Source organism: Ptychodera flava, chromosome 6 (genome assembly GCF_041260155.1).
Source record: "Ptychodera flava strain L36383 chromosome 6, AS_Pfla_20210202, whole genome shotgun sequence".
Classification (NCBI taxonomy): Eukaryota; Metazoa; Hemichordata; class Enteropneusta; family Ptychoderidae; genus Ptychodera; species Ptychodera flava.
Window position 1 is genome coordinate 21,006,766 of NC_091933.1, and position 20,333 is coordinate 21,027,098.

Sequence of the window (20,333 nt, forward strand, 5' to 3'; positions counted from 1 at the left end):
GCTCTTTTCGTGGTTATCGGCGGCACCTATCAAAATAATATCAAGAAATAGACATATAAACAAGCAAAGTAATAGTGGACTTTCATAAAAAATTCAGAAGAACTTATGCTCCTTGTCATAAATAGTTCAAAAATGGAAATAGTTAATTTTTTTAATTCCTTTATTTCTTTAATATCTGATGACTTGAAATGGGAAATGAATACTGATTTCATAGTTTTAAAAAAAGCAGGAAACATATCTTCTATCTGAGGAGGTTGAAAAATTCTGTGTTAGTCAGAAATTGTTGATTAAATTTCATTGATCACTGATTGATAGTGTCTTGACATTATCATTACTGTCTGGTATGGTAATATCACAAAAAACTCAACTGGATCGTCAGTACCGCTAGCAAAATCATTGGTTGCAATCTTTAATCACTAGACACTCTCTATAGAGTTGCCTAATTTTTTATTATATTGACAAGGGGTGAACAATTAACACTACAGAAGCACTACCTACCAAGTGTTCTGTGAATAGTGATCGTCTTCTACTTGTTGAAGTACCGTAGTCTCCTCTCCCTCCGTACATTTTATCTTCTTGTTTTTTCTGGTGTCGGACTGCTTGTTGCAACACTATGTAATCTTGACATTTCTGAGGAAAAATGAGTTATGTATTAGAACTTGATGTTTTTTAGCAAAACATTATGACTATAAATTTATTATTACTAAATACTATAACAGGGATTTCAGCTACATAACTTCCAACAGTTCAGTAATTCGCATCGACACAAATCCAGTTTCTGTCTCACTGTAACATCCAAATCTATGTAGCCAACAGAACAGTTGTACAAAGCAAGATTGGGTTCCCAATCCGATAGAAAGTGTGCACGCCCAGATGCGTGTTTTATAGCAACAGTCATTTTCTGGGTAACCTCAGTCAGCAAGGCACACTAGATCAAATGGGAAAATTCCTCCCAATTGGGAGAAAAACAGCACCTCCGATCAAGAGATTTTCTCCCGATATGGGGAAAACATTTGAGAACTTTAGCTGTGTGCACTTTAATAGACATTTGCGCATGAAGAAAAGTGTACCAGCATATTCAATAATAAATTTGAGGTTAGGTTTACCATGGTTCCCGAAAAGTTCACCCTGCTTTCTGCGAGTTATTCAAACTTTGTTCAATATCAGTGAGATTTATAGGTAAACTGCATAGGCAGCTGGTCATCGACATGAATAATGTATTTTGGCAGCATAGATCGACTCGATTTTTACTAATACGTTAAATTCATCAAGAAAAGTTAAAATATTAAACTTTCGACGCAAAACACACTACAGGGCGATCAGGAGATTTTATCAAAAAAAAAAAGAAACTCATGTCAGCAAAAACACCTGTTCAAAAACTCCCAATTGGGAGGAATTCTCATTCTCTTGTGCAGTGACAGTGTGCCTCGCTGTCAGTACGGGTGACGCCATCTTTAATTTGCCGCCAATTCACACGGTATACCAATAGTCGAAACACGTAAATAATTGCGATGGTTCAGTTGGTTTAGTTTATAAATTAGGTAAATTAAACCTTTCTGAATTCAATTAATACAATTTCAACAACTAAACCTTTTTTTAAATTATACAAAACTGTATTCAATTGAAGAAAACGATACCGGAAGTACATGTCCCTCAAATTTTGGGCGATCGACGATAAATGATAATTTTTATACCACGACCAAAACTCGTTGACATTCTTGTACAAAACAAAATAAAGCAATTGTTATTGTGAGTTATTATACCAAAAATATAGCAAATTAATGACATTTCGCAAAATAAACTCACCTTTTCTCAATTGTTGGCTGCTGCGGTTGATATCTACACTTCAGGCCATTCAGGCTGGCGAGCTATAAATACTTTCTTTTGATTGGTTAAAACCGCTTGTCGCTAGAGGGCATTTTCATTGCACCCACCGCCTGGCCTCAGTGTACGTTATTCCGCGAAGCATAATTTCTATCGAACAGCGCTCTCAGACGGTCGCTATTGACAACGACGAACATTGTATCAAGTTATTTTCAATAGATTATCGATCGAAAATTTGCACTTTGGACGCCGCTTGTGCCGGGCGCCCGTGTGTTGAGGTCACGTCATAAACATTTCCACAATAACCCATATATTGACTTATACACTTAAATATCAACATTGAAGGTATCCGTTGTTTCCTGTACTGAAATTAAATCGACGACAATTTTTTTAGTTTTGGTGATACTTTATATATCAAGGAAACACCGTGCACTACGGCCCAAAGGCGCCCCATTTTGTACGGTATATAGCGTCCCGAATTTTTGCCACACATACGTGGAGTGCGCGTTCGGAGAGTCAATTTCACCTCCCGCGTCATGTTGAAAATTTCGCCGTATTTCCTTGCTGCACATCTAAATATTAATGAAAGAGCAACAGGTCCTATTTCCCGTATATGCTGCCCTTACAATTATAATATTTTGGGAAGAATTTCACAAGGGAATTCCAAAAATACGTAAGCGATAAGAGACATATGCAAAATCAAGTAAAAACACAGTCAACAGCAAAACGATCTTCAACTCGTCATTTCATAAAAAAAGAGGGAAACTAAAAAAAATAAAACCATAGAGTTTTAGTTACCCTTCATGATATGTGTCATACCAAATATTATAAAAAATAACAGCGAAATGAAAAAGTTAAACCAACGGTTTTTTTCAGATGTATTTTTCATTTTACGATGTGTCTACTCTGCTCGATTTCCCATAGAAAACAATTGCGTTTAATGTACAGAACAGACCGTACAACTATCGCTCGTTCAAATTTCTCAATTCTGAACCAATTATAGTGAAAAGTGGCACGGTGTTTCCTTGATATATATACAAAATTGCTGTCGTTTTAGTTTTTTGAATTTCTCGACGAAACTTGTTTTTTGCATTTTATTTTTCCGATCGCTGAATTTTTGCTCCTGCCCTCAATAAAATGGCGATCTTACAGCGTTTGCATATGCAGAATCAGGGTCTAATATTGACCCATTTTAATCGGTTAGCGTCTCTTAAATTATACAGACCAAATACTAGTCAGGTTGTTGTAATTTATACCAAATTTTGGCGAATATTAACTATGAAAATCCCAGTAAACTGCAAGAATAACACAGAACAGAGGCGAACGGGCGTAGAGTCTCCACTGTAATCGTGCAGTGAACGTTATCGATCGATATCCTTTTGTCCGAAATTGATACATTGTTGTCTCGCTCACTCGCGTGTAGTCCCCCGTTCACAATGGCGCCAAACTACGCCGAGGTGCGCCAAAATGTGCCGAAACGTACGTAAAAGTATCACCAAAACTAAAAAAATTGTCGTCGATTTAATTTCAGTACAGGAAACCAACGGATACCTTCAATGTTGATATTTAAGTGTATAAGTCAATATATGGGTTATTGTGGAAATGTTTATGACGTGACCTCAACACACGAGCGCCCGGCCCGTCCAAAACAATTTTCGATCGATAATCTATTGAAAATAACTTGATACAATGTTCGTCGTTGTCAATAGCGACCGTCTAAAAGCGCTGTTCGATAGAAATTATGCTTCGCGGAATAACGTACACTGAGGCATACCTCGGAGACATATGTGAGAGAAAAACAATTGAATGCGACGCAGACTTTGAATGCAGAGACATATGTGAGAGAAAAACATTTGATTGCGACGCAGACTTTGAATGCGGAGACATATGTGAGAGAAAAACATTTGATTGCGACGCAGACTTTGAATGCGGAGACATATGTGAGAGAAAAACATTTGATTGCGACGCAGACTTTGAATGCGGAGACATATGTGAGAGAAAAACATTTGATTGCGACGCAGACTTTGAATGCGGAGACATAAGCTTATGTGAGAGAAAAACATTTGATTGCGACGCAGACTTTGAATGCGGAGACATATGTGAGAGAAAAACAATTGAATGCGACGCAGACTTTGAATGCGGAGACATATGTGAGAGAAAAACATTTGATTGCGACGCAGACTTTGAATGCGGAGATATATGTGAGAGAAAAACATTTGATTGCGACGCAGACTTTGAATGCGGAGACGTGTGAGAGAAAAACAATTGAATTGCGACGCAGACTTTGAATGCGGAGACATATGTGAGAGAAAAACATTTGATTGCGACGCAGACTTTGAATGCGGAGACATATGTGAGAGAAAAACATTTGATTGCGACGCAGACTTTGAATGCGGGAGACATATGTGAGAGAAAAACAATTGAATGCGACGCAGACTTTGAATGCGGAGACATATGTGAGAGAAAAACATTTGATTGCGACGCAGACTTTGAATGCGGAGACATATGTGAGAGAAAAACATTTGATTGCGACGCAGACTTTGAATGCGGAGACATATGTGAGAGAAAAACAATTGATTGCGACGCAGACTTGAATGCAGAGACATATGTGAGAGAAAAACATTTGATTGCGACGCAGACTTTGAATGCAGAGACATATGTGAGAGAAAAATATTTGATTGCGACGCAGACTTTGGATGCGGAGAACAGGTAGTTTTGGGCCACCGTACATGTGCGTTGCAGCCTAACTATACTATGCGTTGCAAATTCAATACAGCCTAAACTATACATGTGCGTTGCAGCCTAACTATACTATGCGTTGCAAATTCAATACAGCCTAAACTATACATGTGCGTTGCAGCCTAACTAAACATGTGCTTTGCAAATTCAATACAGCCTAACATTACCAAAGGGTTGTCACTTCATTGCCACACACTTTTTTTCAATCGCCAAAAATGCACCTAGCGAGCATCGAAATCAGGATTTGATTGTCATGGAAATCTTACTGTATGGTGGGGATCAAGTTACTGGTGATTTTCAGTCATTCAGAGAGGTGGCAAAAAGTTCTGTTTCAGCGATTGTAGGTTTCGAAATGTATGGCAACGCTTTGTATTGTGTCAAGCGTTAGATGTCTCTCAAAGGGGGAAAAATTGACGGATATGGCGATAATGTATAATATGTCTCAACCAGTGCCGCGCCGTCGCACGAGGTCTGTGAAGCAGATGGTCAGGTGGGGAATGGACTTTCCGGTTCTTTGATTTCCAGTTCTTGCATATTTCACAAAGTCCGAGTCAATGTTTTCGAGCCACGCTTCTAGTTGTTTCTCCCACGGCGTGTTCGGTTAAATCCTGTTCATCGTCTCACAATCTGACAATTTTACAAAGATGAATGACAGAGTGGCCGCGTCGCCGGGTGCGCCAGTCGACAGGACCACAATGTCTGAACAACGTTTGAGAAAGGGATCGATCGTGAAATTTTGAGATTAAAATTTGAGGCGTGGTTTAACAGATTTGCTTTGGCGGGCAAACGATCTTTTGAGTTTGGCGGGTTGATGTTTTCACTTGACAAGTTGAGCGACAGCTCGGAATATCTTGCGGTAAGACGCGCTGGCGGCTGGGCTTTTGTTTTAACGTTTTGAACACACCAGTGATTTCATCAGTGATTTCTGAAACGGCATGGCAGGGCACGCTGTATTTCCCCTGGAGGCAGGCTCGTGCACCGTTTGCAGGGAGGGTTTATAAACAATGTCGACAGAAGTGCTTACTTCACTCGACGTATTGTAGGGAAAAACGACATGATATGCCCCTGTTACCCTTTGAACGCCATGCTTCTACACTGAAACAATGAATGAAGTTGAACGGGGATATAGTGTTGAAGTAGCTGTGGAAACGCAGCTATCTGTTGGCGGGGTAGCGGGGATCGCTATGCGGGTCAATGGCGGGGTAGCGGGGATCGCTATTCGGGTCAACGGTTAACCCCGCCACGGGGTTGACCTTTGACCCGCATAGCGATCCCCGCTTCCCCGCCAACAGATAGCTGCGTTTCCACCGCTAGTATTGAAGAAATGCATACCAACACGAATGGTTGTTGGGACGAGCCTTGTCAAGACTTTCTAATATGAATTACGTCATAGCTGGCCACTGTTTGGGTTACAGACCATGCGATTGACTAATTTCAAATGCTCATTAAAGCGCAGTGGTCGTCGCGCTGCGCATCCTCCTGAGGGGGTCCCCCTCTGTTGTAAACAAATCCAAGAACGCCGCACATGTTACGGGTTGATTGTAATGTTTGCGATATTGCCGCTTGTTAAAATGGCGGCTGATCTGTCACAAGTATACCAACTAACCAAATGTAACACGCGATAAAAGGTCAATTAATCTAAGTTAATTAATTTAAGTTAAATATCTGCTGAATATTGAACAATAATTGTACGCTGGATTGAGATCACATTTGCTCATGATTGTCTTGAATCATTTGAATTGGGCTCGGCTACTGTTATCGCTCGAGCCATAGAGCTAGACGTACGCATGTACGCATATATACGCAACAGACTATCAACGACCGGGCTCTAGTTTTCGACATCGCTAGCAAGGACGAGAGCTTTCATTTCAAGAGGCCCGACAGGAGTACAAAGACAACAACCCAAAATACAGAAATCTACAACTCGCAGAGCAATGCCCGCTGCAGCAAGAAGCATCTCTGCATCTGTTCCGTTCCGTGGTCTGTATGAACGTCCGTGTCAAACCGGGTATATGGCGCGCTTCACTCGGCTGTGGAGAATCCAACTCAACTACAAAGTTTACCCCGTTTGGGGGTGCAAACGAGAATTCCGAGTACAGGTATCAAGTCAAGCGAAGGATCTTTCATTGGTCTTCTTGTTATGAGGGGGTTATCTCACTTGAAAGAGGATTCAGACCTACCCGGCATTCAGGAGGTACAACAACGACGTTTGCCCATCACCGGTAGGCCTACACCAGCTAGCGGTTGGATCACTGCCATGACCGTGCAGGACCGGGGCACAGGATCTCTCCATACGTCTATGCACGGTGTAGCCGTGCAATTTTCCCGCCAAATGCCGCGAAAACCCGCTCGTTTTGTCTATTGTTTCCTGTCATTGTACTATTTCTTACCACGTAATACTAGGAGAAGTAAGACATGGTGATCAACAGTTGGTTGTGGGCCAATGCAAGTCGTCGCGGGCCGGTACGTTGTGGGACCGGATTCTCTATATCCGTGTACGTCAACGCGGTGACCGTCTCCCAACAACATCTCTGGTGTCCTGCTCTGGCTTGCCGATCATGGTCTTGAGTGTACTTTTTGTGTTAGGCATTGTGCTTGTTGCTGGTCTACATATATAGGCAATGTTGATCATTTTAGTTATGTATTTTCACTGTACTGTACATAGCATTGTGTACAACCAGCGTGATCGCGCGCGATCAAACCCATTTGTTCACTGTGTCTGCGTGCAGTAAACTCAGCGACATAATGTGCTGAGTGTAGTGTCCCAATGTTCGTAGCTCTACACGAGTTTATAGATAGAAATACACCACTGAAGTTCGTTTCCGATCTTCATATTTTAATATTGCATGATGTTGAGTCTTACAAAGGCCTTAACAAAGTGGGGGACTGCTCCCATCTCACTCCTATTGAAGTTGAGAAGACTTATGTTTACAAAAATTTATGTTTATCAACAAAAAATCACGCACGCGCAGCGCGACGACCACTGCGCTTTAACATGGGAACCTCTGAAGCGCCCTGGTCCTTCAAAGCGAGTAAAAGCATCATACAACGACGTGAAAATCGCGGTTTTCCAGCGATTTTCGAGATGTGAGGTAAAGTAAGCCCCAAATTAGCTTTGTTTAACTCAATCGCTCGTGAATTGAGTGTAATTTCAGGGCTCAGAAATTGGGATGCATGAGCTTGAAGGGGGCTGAGCTTGCACCCCTTGTTTCAGTGTATGAAGAGAGTGTACGTTAGCAGAGAGTTGTATCGGGCCAAGTAATGGTAGTGTCCTTGTAGCGTTTCTTATGACATCTAAGTTACGTTTGAAACATTAACAACACAAGTTGAATTTTATTGATCAACAACAACAACAACAACAACAACAACAATAACACGACTAATAAAAATAAACAGCAATACAAGCAACAACAACCATATATCTGGGTCCCCCATAGTCCCTGTGCTATACAGAGCTAACATTGTGGACGAACTCATCTTTATCTTCCAGGTTGATGCAGTCACTTCTGAATGGGCGAAGTCCTTCGGTTTGCAAGGCCAAGACAAGGCTTTCAAAGTGAATGGAAACCTGACAGCGAAAATTATAGGTTCGTAATATGCCCCTTGGACTTACATGCCAATCTTTGCTACGTCAGGAAATGTTTATAACGTTTGTCTTCAGTACGTTGTATGAAAGTCTTTAATGCATCAGATGCGTGGAACGTTGAAACCTAAGTAACGTACATAATTACTTTACTTGAAGTAATTTGTATTATAATTTATAACATTCTTCCTTTGGCATCCAGCGATGGATGGATGGATGGACGAATTGATGGACGGGTATGTATGTATGTATGTATGTATGTATGTATGTATGTATGTATGTATGTATGTATGTATGTATGTATGTATGTATGTATGTATGTATGTATGTATGTATGTATGTATGTATGTATGTATGTATGTACGTATGTGTGTATGTGTGTATGTATGTATGTATGTATGTATGTATGTATGTATGTATGTATGTATGTATGTATGTACGTATGTATTTAAGTAAGTATGTAACTATCTATCTATGTATCTATCTATGTATGTAATATACATTTATGAATCATCAAAAAGGAAATATGCATATATAAAATGATCATCAGAATGTAATATATGTTAGGTGCAATCTACAGGACAATAAGTATAATAAGAGCAATCACAGTATTTTCAAAGGATCTATTTTCTCCTCGGCATTTATATGTCGTAACCAGTGTTTGTAGCATTGGCAATGCATTCAAATCAATTTCTCAGCTTTGATACATTCGGCATCGTGTTTATCCTTCTTGCAGACGCCGACCGTTGTAGTGACACTTGTCCCCAATACAACAACAACGAAGTGTGCGATGACACTTGGTATTATCAAGATTTCAAGTGTGACTTGGGCAGCGATTGTAGCGATTGCGGCATCAGACGTGAGTCTTCTATGTGTTTCTACAACGGATTATTACTCTGTCATATCGACAACAGTATTCTATAGACTAGGTATTTCATGTAATAGTGTCGTTGTAAATTTTTCTCCTGTGTAAGCAGCAAAGGATTTTCTATCGAATCGATAATTGAATAGTTTAAGGTTTTGCAAGATTTCTAACAAAAAAGACTTTCACTATTTTTCTGTTTTTACGAAGCTTTCGACCGGGAATTAAAATATACAAAGAAGCATATGTTTCAGATAGTATCACAAATAGTCTATAAAATTGTACATGTAACGAGTTCAAATTGTAAAATGCTGCAAATGTGTCACCGTTTAGTATGTATTGGAGAGACAAACGCTGCTTTTGAAAGTGAAAAATAGTCGCTGTAATTTGACTTTCATTCCTTTTCTATGATAATAACTCCACGTTTCCAACGCCCTTCTCTTCAAATTTACTACTGTATATACTGAAGTACCAGGTAAATACTAAAGCAAAGGTTTTCAATTCTGCAGATACGCTTCACCCAGGGCAGAGTACGGTAATGCAAGTTAAAGTTGAAGTCCGGGTGAATGCAAACCTTTCATCGATTGTCGGAATAGAAGGCCCGACTGCTCTCATCCCTGTGATCTTTTTAACGTTCGATTGGGTTCTGGAGGACGACAGTCACGCACACGTCGGTCAGACTAGACGATTTAAGCTTTCAATGACATTTCCGATGGCAACATACCCCTACCCATGGATGTTGCAGAGTGACGCACCAATTGTGAACGGCGCCGCAGTGTTATCAATTCAAAGTTTCTATGTGCTTCACTGGGGAGAAAACATCCCGTGTTTCGTGAACCTTGCCGTATCAGACACAGCAATCTGCTCCGAGCTGTTCGGCAGCATGGTTCAATATGAATCGACGACGACAGGTCTGGAGATCGACCGCGCCAAAATCAACTTGAACGTGTTCAATGTTATCAAAGGAAACCGATTAGAAGCTGAAAACAGGATAGATTTTCAGGTAGAAGCAAGAGTTGAAGACCATAGATCTCTAGCTGACGATCCACAATCCTGGCTAAGGATGACAATGTCAACTGGAGGGTTTACAGTATTTTCGTATTCAGCTCCTGTAAGTGTTGCCGTTGTTGATGATCAAGTACCAGAATTAAACTGTACCATTGCCATGTTGAATGATTCCGAAATCATGTATACTGGAGGGTAAGTGAGACTATTGCTCAATATTTGCTAGCTTGTTATCCAATCTTTGTGAAAGGCTGTTTTAAAAGGTGTGGAATAGATTTAATCTGACGCTGATCTCTTCTGAAGTTCACAAAAATGTTTAATAACAATAAATGGCATTCTGTGGGGCCAACTATTAACAACCTAGCCTTAAAAACTAGCTATATCTGTAAATTTATATATTTGAAGATGGTACAGTGTACTTTACATAAAATAGTTTGTTAGAAGTGCATATGCTTAAAAGAAAGTTGACTTTGGGACCTTCCCAAACATGATTCACTATGCAATAGTCTATAAGGCACAATAAAAACATTTTCCTGATGCAAAACTAGCTTTATCTCTTCATTTATAGATGGATTACAATTGCTGATAAATGCAGAATGATGTGTACAAGAAATTTGATTTTGTACTTACATAGATAAAGTTGGTTCACTGTGGAAGACAGCCTGCGGTGTAAATTGTTAACAACATTCTTCTCAAAACAAAAGTAGCTATATCTTCATATTTATAGCTTTTTGACAACTGATATAAATGTACTTGACTAAAATAGGGTGAATAGGGTAAAATGTGCACGTGAACAGCAAATATGATGTTGGAATATCACCCAAAAATATCAATTCAATAAGGATGTACATGGGAGTCTACGGGGTAAATTATTAAAATTTCCGTAACAAAACCTGCTGTATCTGTGCATCTGTGTGAATATACTTTTAAATATTGATTGTTAGGCTGTGACAGATTTCTTGACAAACAATTCTACTAAAAGCCAAGCTATAAATTCATGTAAACATTACAGGTATTGTCCCTGTAATTTTGAATAGCCAATTGTACTTCAAGTAGTAAGGAGAATTATTTATTGTGAAACGTGTTTTCTTTTTACTAGTATTAATTAAATCCTTGCCTGCGAGTGATTATTTGTACAGGCTAAAATATTCTTTAAAGGTCAAAGGTCAAATTAAATATTATGTGTCAACTAAGATATCATTGATGTGGACTTTGATACACAGAAAAAAGTAGTGGAGGGTCAATAGTTTTCCTGCAAACACTGTTGAAAGGTCACTATTTTTCGCAAGGCTTTTCGAAAAACACCGGCCCTCAGATCCTCCCTGTAATTTCTGTCAGTCCTTTATCTGTTTTAGATGTTAATAAGAATCCGATGGGTTGTGATTATATCTGCACCACACAACTGGAAACGAAAGTCTTGTAGTATACTCTCTCACAAGCTCTCATCAAAGTTGAGCAGTTATCAGACGAGGGGATGTTGCAAGGGGCATCGATTTTATGACATGTTGAAAGATACTGCCGAACTCGTATTCCAAATAGGAATCATTGATCATGATTTGACAGGATCGTTTACTGATTCCGAACATTAACCTTCTTGTCTAGCATGATTCTTCATTAACAGTCAACATCCATATCTCGTGCCCAAGCCTCTAGCGTTCTCTGAGTACGTCAGATAGCTTAAAATGCAAAGCAGTTCATTGGTAGACTTTACCAAAAAACCAACTTTGTGAGTTGACGATGTAGCATTAGTTCCAAATGTGCGAAAATATCCATATACTGTGACAGACTTAAAAAGAGATAATGATGACATACAAGTTTGGAAATGGAGAAAAGCTACACTTAGTAGTGCCGTCTCTCGGAAAAAGGACATTAAACAAATATTTGTTCCGCTTCGTTTGCATTAGCGAAAACATTGTTCTACAACTGTCTATGAAACACGAAGACCAGTCGCCATCATACGCCTACAACGTCATCGCTAATATACTGACAACGCCGTTTGTTAAATACACCGGCCACAGTTGGAACGAGGAAACGATAACAGAGAACGTGATGTATCTTCCATCAGTAGGGAATATACCACGACTTTATGTAAGTCATGATGAAATGAGTGTCTTTGCAGCAGTAAAGAAATATGAAATCTCGCTGGGCCAGCCAGGCAAATTGCTGATATTTTATGATGAACTCTTGGTATAGTTTAAAGAATGATAACATCAGGAACGAAACAGTGTATTGAAATTAATTCCTGACGTCGATGGACCATTGAATCAATTTTGCTATCTTTGGTAACACATATCATAGCGCAATATCCGTCATACTTGCAATACGCCATACAACGCAATATGTTAATTGATCAGGCGCAACCTCTTTGAAATTAATGGCTATGTAGGAATACTCCTTCTTGATTTGTTTTCTAACGTTCTCAATCTTGTAACGCGTACTGTGAACAAAGTTGGAGTGAGATCCTGTGTTTTTTTTTCAAAAGTATACATGGTCGGCATACTGAGCTCCCCATACTATTGAAAAGTGACGTACTGTACCTTTGTTTCAGGTCAGGACACTTAAATTTGCCGAAGAACTCAACGTCCTGATCGATTTTGTGATTGACCCTGACTCGGAACTGGAAAATGGAACTTACACATTTGTAGGCGCACTTGAAGTCATTTACAAAAACGAATCATCCTCCCCAAAGGCATACTTTAGCCACTCGTACCCATTTACTTTCAACTACACGATAACAGGTATGTTATGAAGGATATACCTGGGTCCAATATATTCTGAACACGCCAAAGTTTAAGCGCCTCTCACAGGTATACATAAGAAACATGTACTACTTTGTGGTCTTTCTTAAAATTTACGTCTTACAATGTTTGTCTTCTGTGATTACACTTGGACACTTAACCAACAGCGGGTATTTCCTACTAATTAGTTAGGACTATGGTCATCGTATAGCAAGTGGCAGGCGAGTACATTTCCAGGGCTAAATGAATCATCATTTAATTATATTTGGCGTACTCATTGAAATGAAACAATTTTATCACTGAGATTAAGTGTATCTATACGTATGTTCTTTTGAGAGAAAAAAGTTCATAGATAAAGGGCATATACATCAGTACGTATCATTTAAATGTATTCTTTTTTCCTGATAGATTCGGACACAATCATGTCGACTTCGCCGGCACCACCTGCAATTTTGTTGGACGCAGGTCAGGAATATATATTAGTTCGCCTCTATTAAAGTAAACGATTATGGCGCAATGTTAAAATTTCGATTTAATCCTTTTGAACAACAATATGTCAAGCACAGGGCTACATCTAAAATTTTGGTTTTAGAATGTTATTCGACGAAACTGCCGTTATATCATGCTGTATATATAGTCATTGAAAATCTTGTGCTTGTTTGAAGAAGTGTGGTCGCGCTGATTGAGTACTTCGGAAATTTGAAGCTATGCGTCAGCTTGATTTCAAGAAAGATGTCTGCCTGTCTTGCACTGAAGAGACAAAGTCGCTTGTCTCAGTGGTCTGTAATGTACAGACCACTGAGACAAGGTGTGTAGTGGTCTTTAAACAATAAAATATTATTATTATTATTATTATTATTATTATTATTATTATTATTATTATTACCATTTTGTATCCTAGGTCATACATCACTCCAAAAGTAACCGTGGATTTAATTGGCGTTGATAATGTATGATATCATCAACTCAAGTATCATATAGCACGAGTGTCGCATACCTTCTTGTACAATTTACAGTTCATACTATAGTAGCTTCCAACCCATCAGTTTCGAGTTCAGGTAGATACCAGAGATACCAGCTTTTTTGTCATCATTTTCGCCATATGTTCTGCCTACAGGAGGGTTATATGTATTGCTCTTTCATTCATGTGTAATGTTCTGACAGACGATACAACATTGACCGAACTCATGCCAAAAGACAGTGACCTTCTCTCTGTAAATTTTTCAAGAAACCATTTGGTCACTTGCATTTAATTTAAATGTCAGTTCCATGAAAGAAAACGATTGGTCCAGAGATCTTGAGCTTGAATCATGGTAAGGTCATGCCACAAAATCGTCGAGCAAAATTGAAATGAACTTCAAGAAGTGTTAATGAAGGATTTTTTCTCAAAAGCAGACCTGCTATACAACGAAATCTTGCCATGTAGTGAAATTGGTGTGGAGAATTGTTATCTTGTATGCCAAAATGTTATCTCAGCAAGACGGTGAGTAGATTGCATTATCAATTACCATTTCATCCGGTTCAATAATTCCAAACAACTCTAAAAGCATTTGCGAAACATGTTCTTTTAAATGTGCGACCTATATCCACTGATCCAGGGTTTCTCCTTTAACCTATGGAAAAAAATATTATTGGCAATACGGTAACACAAAGAGTTTCGATACCAATTATAAATAACGAAACATTAGAACGTGAGCTAGGTGACTGTGCTATTGACAACCTTAAGCGACTTTGAATCCTTCGATCACAATACGGATAGTTTTCAATCGGATTCGAACCCACAACATACGGCATCAGTCGCCTAGCTGAGAGGCACTTATGAATAAAATTGACCTTTAGACTAAAATCTATCTCAACTAAAGCCCTGTAACACATGAGAACGTTAGCCCATTCATGACATGAACAAAGTAACTCAACATTCCTAAAACTTCCTTCGACGACTTACAATCGTCATGGACGTCCAGTCAAATAAATGGTCAATACACTTGATTTGCCACGCGAAGCTGCATCATTCTACCATGCATTTCGGCAAAATGGTTTTTGATTCATTACTATCTTGCACTGCCTTTTTACGCGTCATTTTATTTTTTACAGGGATCAGCGGATGTGTTATAAAGTGGTATCGGACATCTATATGATAGGTATTGGTATCATTTAATCAGACTTTGATGTACATTACAACATTTCCTTTAAATTTCCTTCTTAATAATGTCGAACCAGAATTTTGGGCTTTCCCCCCATTTTATTCATTGTTCCGATTGTTAACCATTCTTACATCTGTCTGATAATATTGTCTTGTAATTCAGGGTTACCGTCTCGTCTGGCCAGTGCCTGTGGCTGGGACAGCACCAGTGACACACTCTATGGCATTGCAAACGATATGACATCACACATTATCAGTCAAGATGACGTCAGGTGTTGGTATAGTGTAACAGAAGAAGATTGGCATGAGCTTTCCTAGTGGTAAGTGTCCACTCCAAGGTAATCACAGTCCATGATATATCCTTGTTTCTGCCTTGACAAGGCAAATGGTCGTCAGGAACGTTTCGTTTATACTTTGCCAGCGGCAGCTTTCATCAAATATATTTTAAAATCCTGAAATAGCAATTTATGTCCCCGGGTAGTCTGATAAGAGAAGTAAATATACCTAAATTGAGCTAAAATCGATATTAGAATACACCATTAACTTGATATTCAAAATAGTTGTCGTACCTACATTGACTCAAATTATGGGTTTTGAAATTTTAATGAAGATTAAAGAATTTCGGCTATTTTTATTTCTTTGTCATTTGTCTTTCTTAAGGTTCCAAGACAAGAAATTGACCTTTTTAAGCCAACAATTTTATAGTGATTAATAAGCTCAGAACCCCCGTAAATTATATATTTTCGAAAAGCCTAGATATAGGGAAACATTTTGTTTACCATAGTGTAACCATTGTTTACATAACTATCATGTGACAGGTAATTTGCATAAGCTTTAAAAAATCAGTTTTCCCTATGTTTTGTTTCAATGCTATGAGATATTTGGCTGAAATTTGTGTGAGTGCAAGCTGTCCTAAGGATCTTTAAAAAAGTGTCTCAGAATTTTTTTAAACCTACTTAAACAATTTTTATGCCAGAAAAACTTCCAGAGCGGTGAATTTAACCCTTGCTGATTTCTTTAAAATTGTGCTCAAATAAAAACTAAGCAAGATATAAAAAATCTGAGACACGCTTTTGAAGAGCATAGTGACAGCTTGCATTCCAGTAAGTTTGAGTCAGATATTTTGAAGTATTGAGACAAAACATAGGAAAAACCGACTTTTGTAAGGTTATGCAAATTACCTGTCATGTGATAGTTATGTAAACAATGGTGACACTGTGATTACCAAAATCTTCCCCTATATCTAGGTTTTTAGAAAATGTATAATGCATTGGGGTTCTGAGCTTATTAACCACCAGAGAATTGTTAGAATAGAGAGGTCCATTTCTTGTCTTGGAACCTTAATATCTCTCAACGACATGCAATAATCCTTGAGGACAATGTGAGACTATCTTCGATATTTTACGTCAACATCGACATCTGGCATGTATTCTTTTCAATCTCACGAATTACAGTTTGATCATGGGTTTATCTCACAGATGACAGCTGACTGTTATTTTAGGCGACAGCTTAATTACAGACCCTCTTCGTCGTGATTGGCCTGTCTCGTTGACGAATGTGGTCCTACGAAAGTTACGCATCCGATCGAAGATCTGGTCTGTTAATATACAAGCGTGATGCAAGTTAGGCACCAGACGTTACCAGGAATACCCACGAAAACAGCGATGCAGGGCAACTGCTCTACTGGAAATTAGTCATTCGTTTGTGTTTTGTAACAACCATGCAATTATTTAATGTGACATCGGAACCAATGTGGATAGAAGCATGACATACCACCAGAAGTCTGAGGCAATAATTCCTTACTAGCTTACATAGATATGAATGAATTTTTCAAACTACCAGTGTACGTTTTTACTAGACAAGTGTTTATAGTGACTGTTATGGATTTTACAACAGGGCCTATTAAAATGTTGTTGGTAGACCTCCTAAGGATGCCCTCACTATGGCCCCATTTTACAATTATCCGTATAAGGAGTATTATGAAACGATTTCCTTATTGTGGATTTTATCATGTGTCAACATCTTGACTTTAATCTGTACGAATCAACTTTAGAACCAGTTTATAGGCTCTCGAGTTGTGGATACGGCTAGCAGATTACTTCGATGTAGTCAACAAGAAGCATCCTCTCTTTTATTCATTTCCTGGTGACACGTACTGGTTGTTAACGTTATCATATTACTATTCTAATGGTATCAACAGCTTAATCAATAAAGTATATTTATTGGGTAACACAATAGATTACATTGCCGATAAAGGGAACTTTCAGATATTACGAGGAGTGGACAGGGACGGAGGGCGGGTCAGTTTTTACAAACTTGCCTTTGGGAAGGGTCACATTTTACATTTGCCAATTTAGAGATACAGACAAATTTTCAATGTAGTGTATACAGAATGGAATTTTTTCCATAATAATCCTATAAAGAGAATCGTAAAAGCTGTCCCACAGTATTTACATTACATCTCGTATGTTAAATATATAAACGTGCTCATTATATATACACTACTTCTTCTGTCTGATGATTGCAGGATGCATGAAACTTATGTAACAGATATCATTACTTTGTACCTGAAGTAATTTTGTTATATATATATATATATATATATATATATATATATATATATATATATATATATATATATATATATATTATATATATATGTGCACTCACACAAACCATGTGTTGAGCTAATAAAGGGCTATATACACCATGTATAGCTAATTCTCAATATAAACGTACTTGACTAGAGAGGGATGATTCAAAGTGCATCAGTGTGTGCTAGAAATTGTTATCAGTTTTCATCCAAAATGTAAATTCTCCCTACACAAAGCTAGCTAAATACAACCCTTTTCAGAGTTAGAGCGCGAAGCCACTGCAGTGAACTGCAATAAAACTGCTTACACTAATTAGTTTCAGCTGTAATCGTGGCCACTTTGGTGTTGAACAAGGCTACTTGATAAAGACCAAAACGTCTGCTTGTACAAAGGCAAAACTATCTCTGTCTGAGGCTCGAGTTGTAAACGAGAGTTTACGATTGGCACCCTTTGTTCAAGATTAAGATACAATGTAACATTACCATGCACTGGTCCATGTACAAATCTTTTTTATTTAAACTTCCCCAGACAAACTGTCTGCATGGGACATACAATGTTGTCGACTTTGCCAGCTGGCTACAGCTGAAACTAATTAGTGTGAGCAGTTTTATTGCAGTTCACTGCAGTGGCTTCGCGCTCTAATTCTGAAAAGGATTGTAAGTACATTCCTGTGTGTTTGACGATACACATGAAATCAATGAATTGACTAATTATGGTTGCTAGGTGTGAAAATACGTACAACAAATTGAACAAAGTTAAGTATTGGAATTTCACCCCAAAATGTCAGTTAGCGATACAAGGGCGTATAGGCGGAAAACTATTAATTTTTTCCATTACTTAACTATCTATATCATTCTGTGCATTTTTATATACCTGATCATATGAATATTCTTGACCAGACATAGGGTAGTTAGAAATGCATGTGTGTACAACAAAAGATATTGGAATTTCACTCGAAACTGTCAGTTCACTTTCACGGAAGTGCATGGGGGCATACGTATATACATACATTTAAGCAGGTAACGTGTACTTCAAAAATGGATTAATCATTAAGGGTCCTTCTATCTTAAAAGAATAGTCCACCCAAAATATAATCAGCCTTATATTGATATTGAAGATGTGTTCAGCCACGGTGGGGACCATGGTTCAGTTCCAAACATGGCCTCCCGTAACGTTGTTACTTATAATGGAGCTACCAAAAGAACCATGCTTGTACAGCTTCCGTCGGTAACTGGAGGAGCCACGTGCCCTTCTTTTATTCTAAATTTATCGATGTGTCCGTGTATTCGTCGGACACACCAAGTTCGAAATCCTAGAGTTCGGTAACGCTGAATTCCGGTTCAAAGTTATAAGGTTGGAGGCAAAGTGTATCCATGGAGCAGCTCAATACAAACGTACGGTAGATCAGACCCCCTAGCGATACCCCCTAACGTCCTCAACCAAACACGAAAACTTTACGTCATCAAATGTCAAGCCTCTCTGAGGAATTCCGATAGGTGGCGCTTCCATATCGCTAAAATGGCGTCATACACATCAGTTAATAAAACATTAATTTCTAGGAGAATGAACAGCACATTTTTCATCTTTTCATCATAAATGCTACAAAAATAATCCTCGTCAACTTTTAAAGGCAGGTCGATATTTAGGTGGACTATCCCTTTAAAGACCTAGAATGTTGTAAACATGAAAAACAAAGTCATACACACATTTAAAGCTTTCTTATATGGAATGGGAAGGTGTATGTTTTACCATCAGAAAAAGGAGATGTCACATTATAGGTAGAGACATTTTTGAGGGTGACATTTCTCAAGATGGAATACTTCCTGATTTCCCCGCCCGTCGTAATAACTGAAAGCCCCTAACTACGAGTGATACAAACACAGGTTGACACAGAATAGATATGCCATACAAAACGAGTCGAAAGACATCCTTTACGAGAAACTTGTAAAAAAACAGGTAAAACCACAGGCGGTCCAATCACTATTAATAAGCTTATTATTGAGCTTTTCTCAGTTTTCTCTGTCACTATCAGTCCCTCTCCTTTTCTTCATGCTCTGGCTGATCGTAGTAAATAAAATAAATGACTTTATAGCCTAACCTATAGCCTCTTGACTCTTTATTTATTTTACACCCCGTTACAAGGACGCTTTTCTCTCATATACACATCTTGTAATTAATTAGTCAACACAACTAATTATGCTAATCCGTGAACTTATCAAGGGTTGGTCAACATTGCAAAGATATAGATGTAAAAGGTTCCCGTTTTAGTAACCTTTTCTATCTTTCGCGATGTTGACTAACCCATAAAATCCCTGATAAGTCCACGGATTAGCATAATTAGTCATGTTGACTATTAATTACAAGATGTGTGTATATGAGAGATCAACGTCCTTGTAACGGGGTGTAAAATAAATAAAAGAGTCAAGAGGCTAGGTTAGGCTATAAGGTCATTTATTTTAATTTACTACGATCAGTCAGAGCATGAAGAAAAGGAGAAGAACTGATAGAGAAAACAGAGAAAAGCTCAATAATAAGCTTATTAAAAGTGATTGGGCCGCCTGTGGTAAAACATAAGGCCACACATCTTAAGAAGGTAGACTGTGGCATTTGAGTCCCCAATTTTTCCCCTGACAATCGTACTTCATGGAAAAAAGTGAGTATCCGAAGAACTATTTAAAGTTGTATGACAAGTGATGGAGTGTATGTCCTATCGTATTTATTGTAAAGTTTTCGATCAAATTTTGTGTCGTCAACCTGTGCGGCGTTTCTTCATGCCGTTATCACCACTCAGCCATTAACTACAGATGTTCCCCTACGAATTGAATATGAATAGATCATTTGGTTT

At 38.4% G+C, this 20,333-nt stretch overlaps 1 protein-coding gene across 1 annotated transcript in view; it reads left to right on the plus strand.

Annotated features, from left to right (window-relative positions):
* The window catches only part of LOC139134296 (uncharacterized), a 37,416-nt gene extending 20,022 nt beyond the window's left edge, over positions 1-17,394 (plus strand). The window contains exons 4-13 of the mRNA XM_070701188.1: positions 8,054-8,150; positions 8,883-9,005; positions 9,518-10,208; positions 11,918-12,101; positions 12,562-12,751; positions 13,160-13,216; positions 14,147-14,234; positions 14,846-14,892; positions 15,058-15,214; positions 16,373-17,394. Of these exons, the coding sequence (XP_070557289.1) occupies positions 8,054-8,150; positions 8,883-9,005; positions 9,518-10,208; positions 11,918-12,101; positions 12,562-12,751; positions 13,160-13,216; positions 14,147-14,234; positions 14,846-14,892; positions 15,058-15,212 (1,632 nt within the window). The 3' untranslated portion in view covers positions 15,213-15,214; positions 16,373-17,394. The remainder of the gene's footprint in view (positions 1-8,053; positions 8,151-8,882; positions 9,006-9,517; positions 10,209-11,917; positions 12,102-12,561; positions 12,752-13,159; positions 13,217-14,146; positions 14,235-14,845; positions 14,893-15,057; positions 15,215-16,372) is intronic.
* Positions 17,395-20,333: the final 2,939 nt, after the last annotated feature.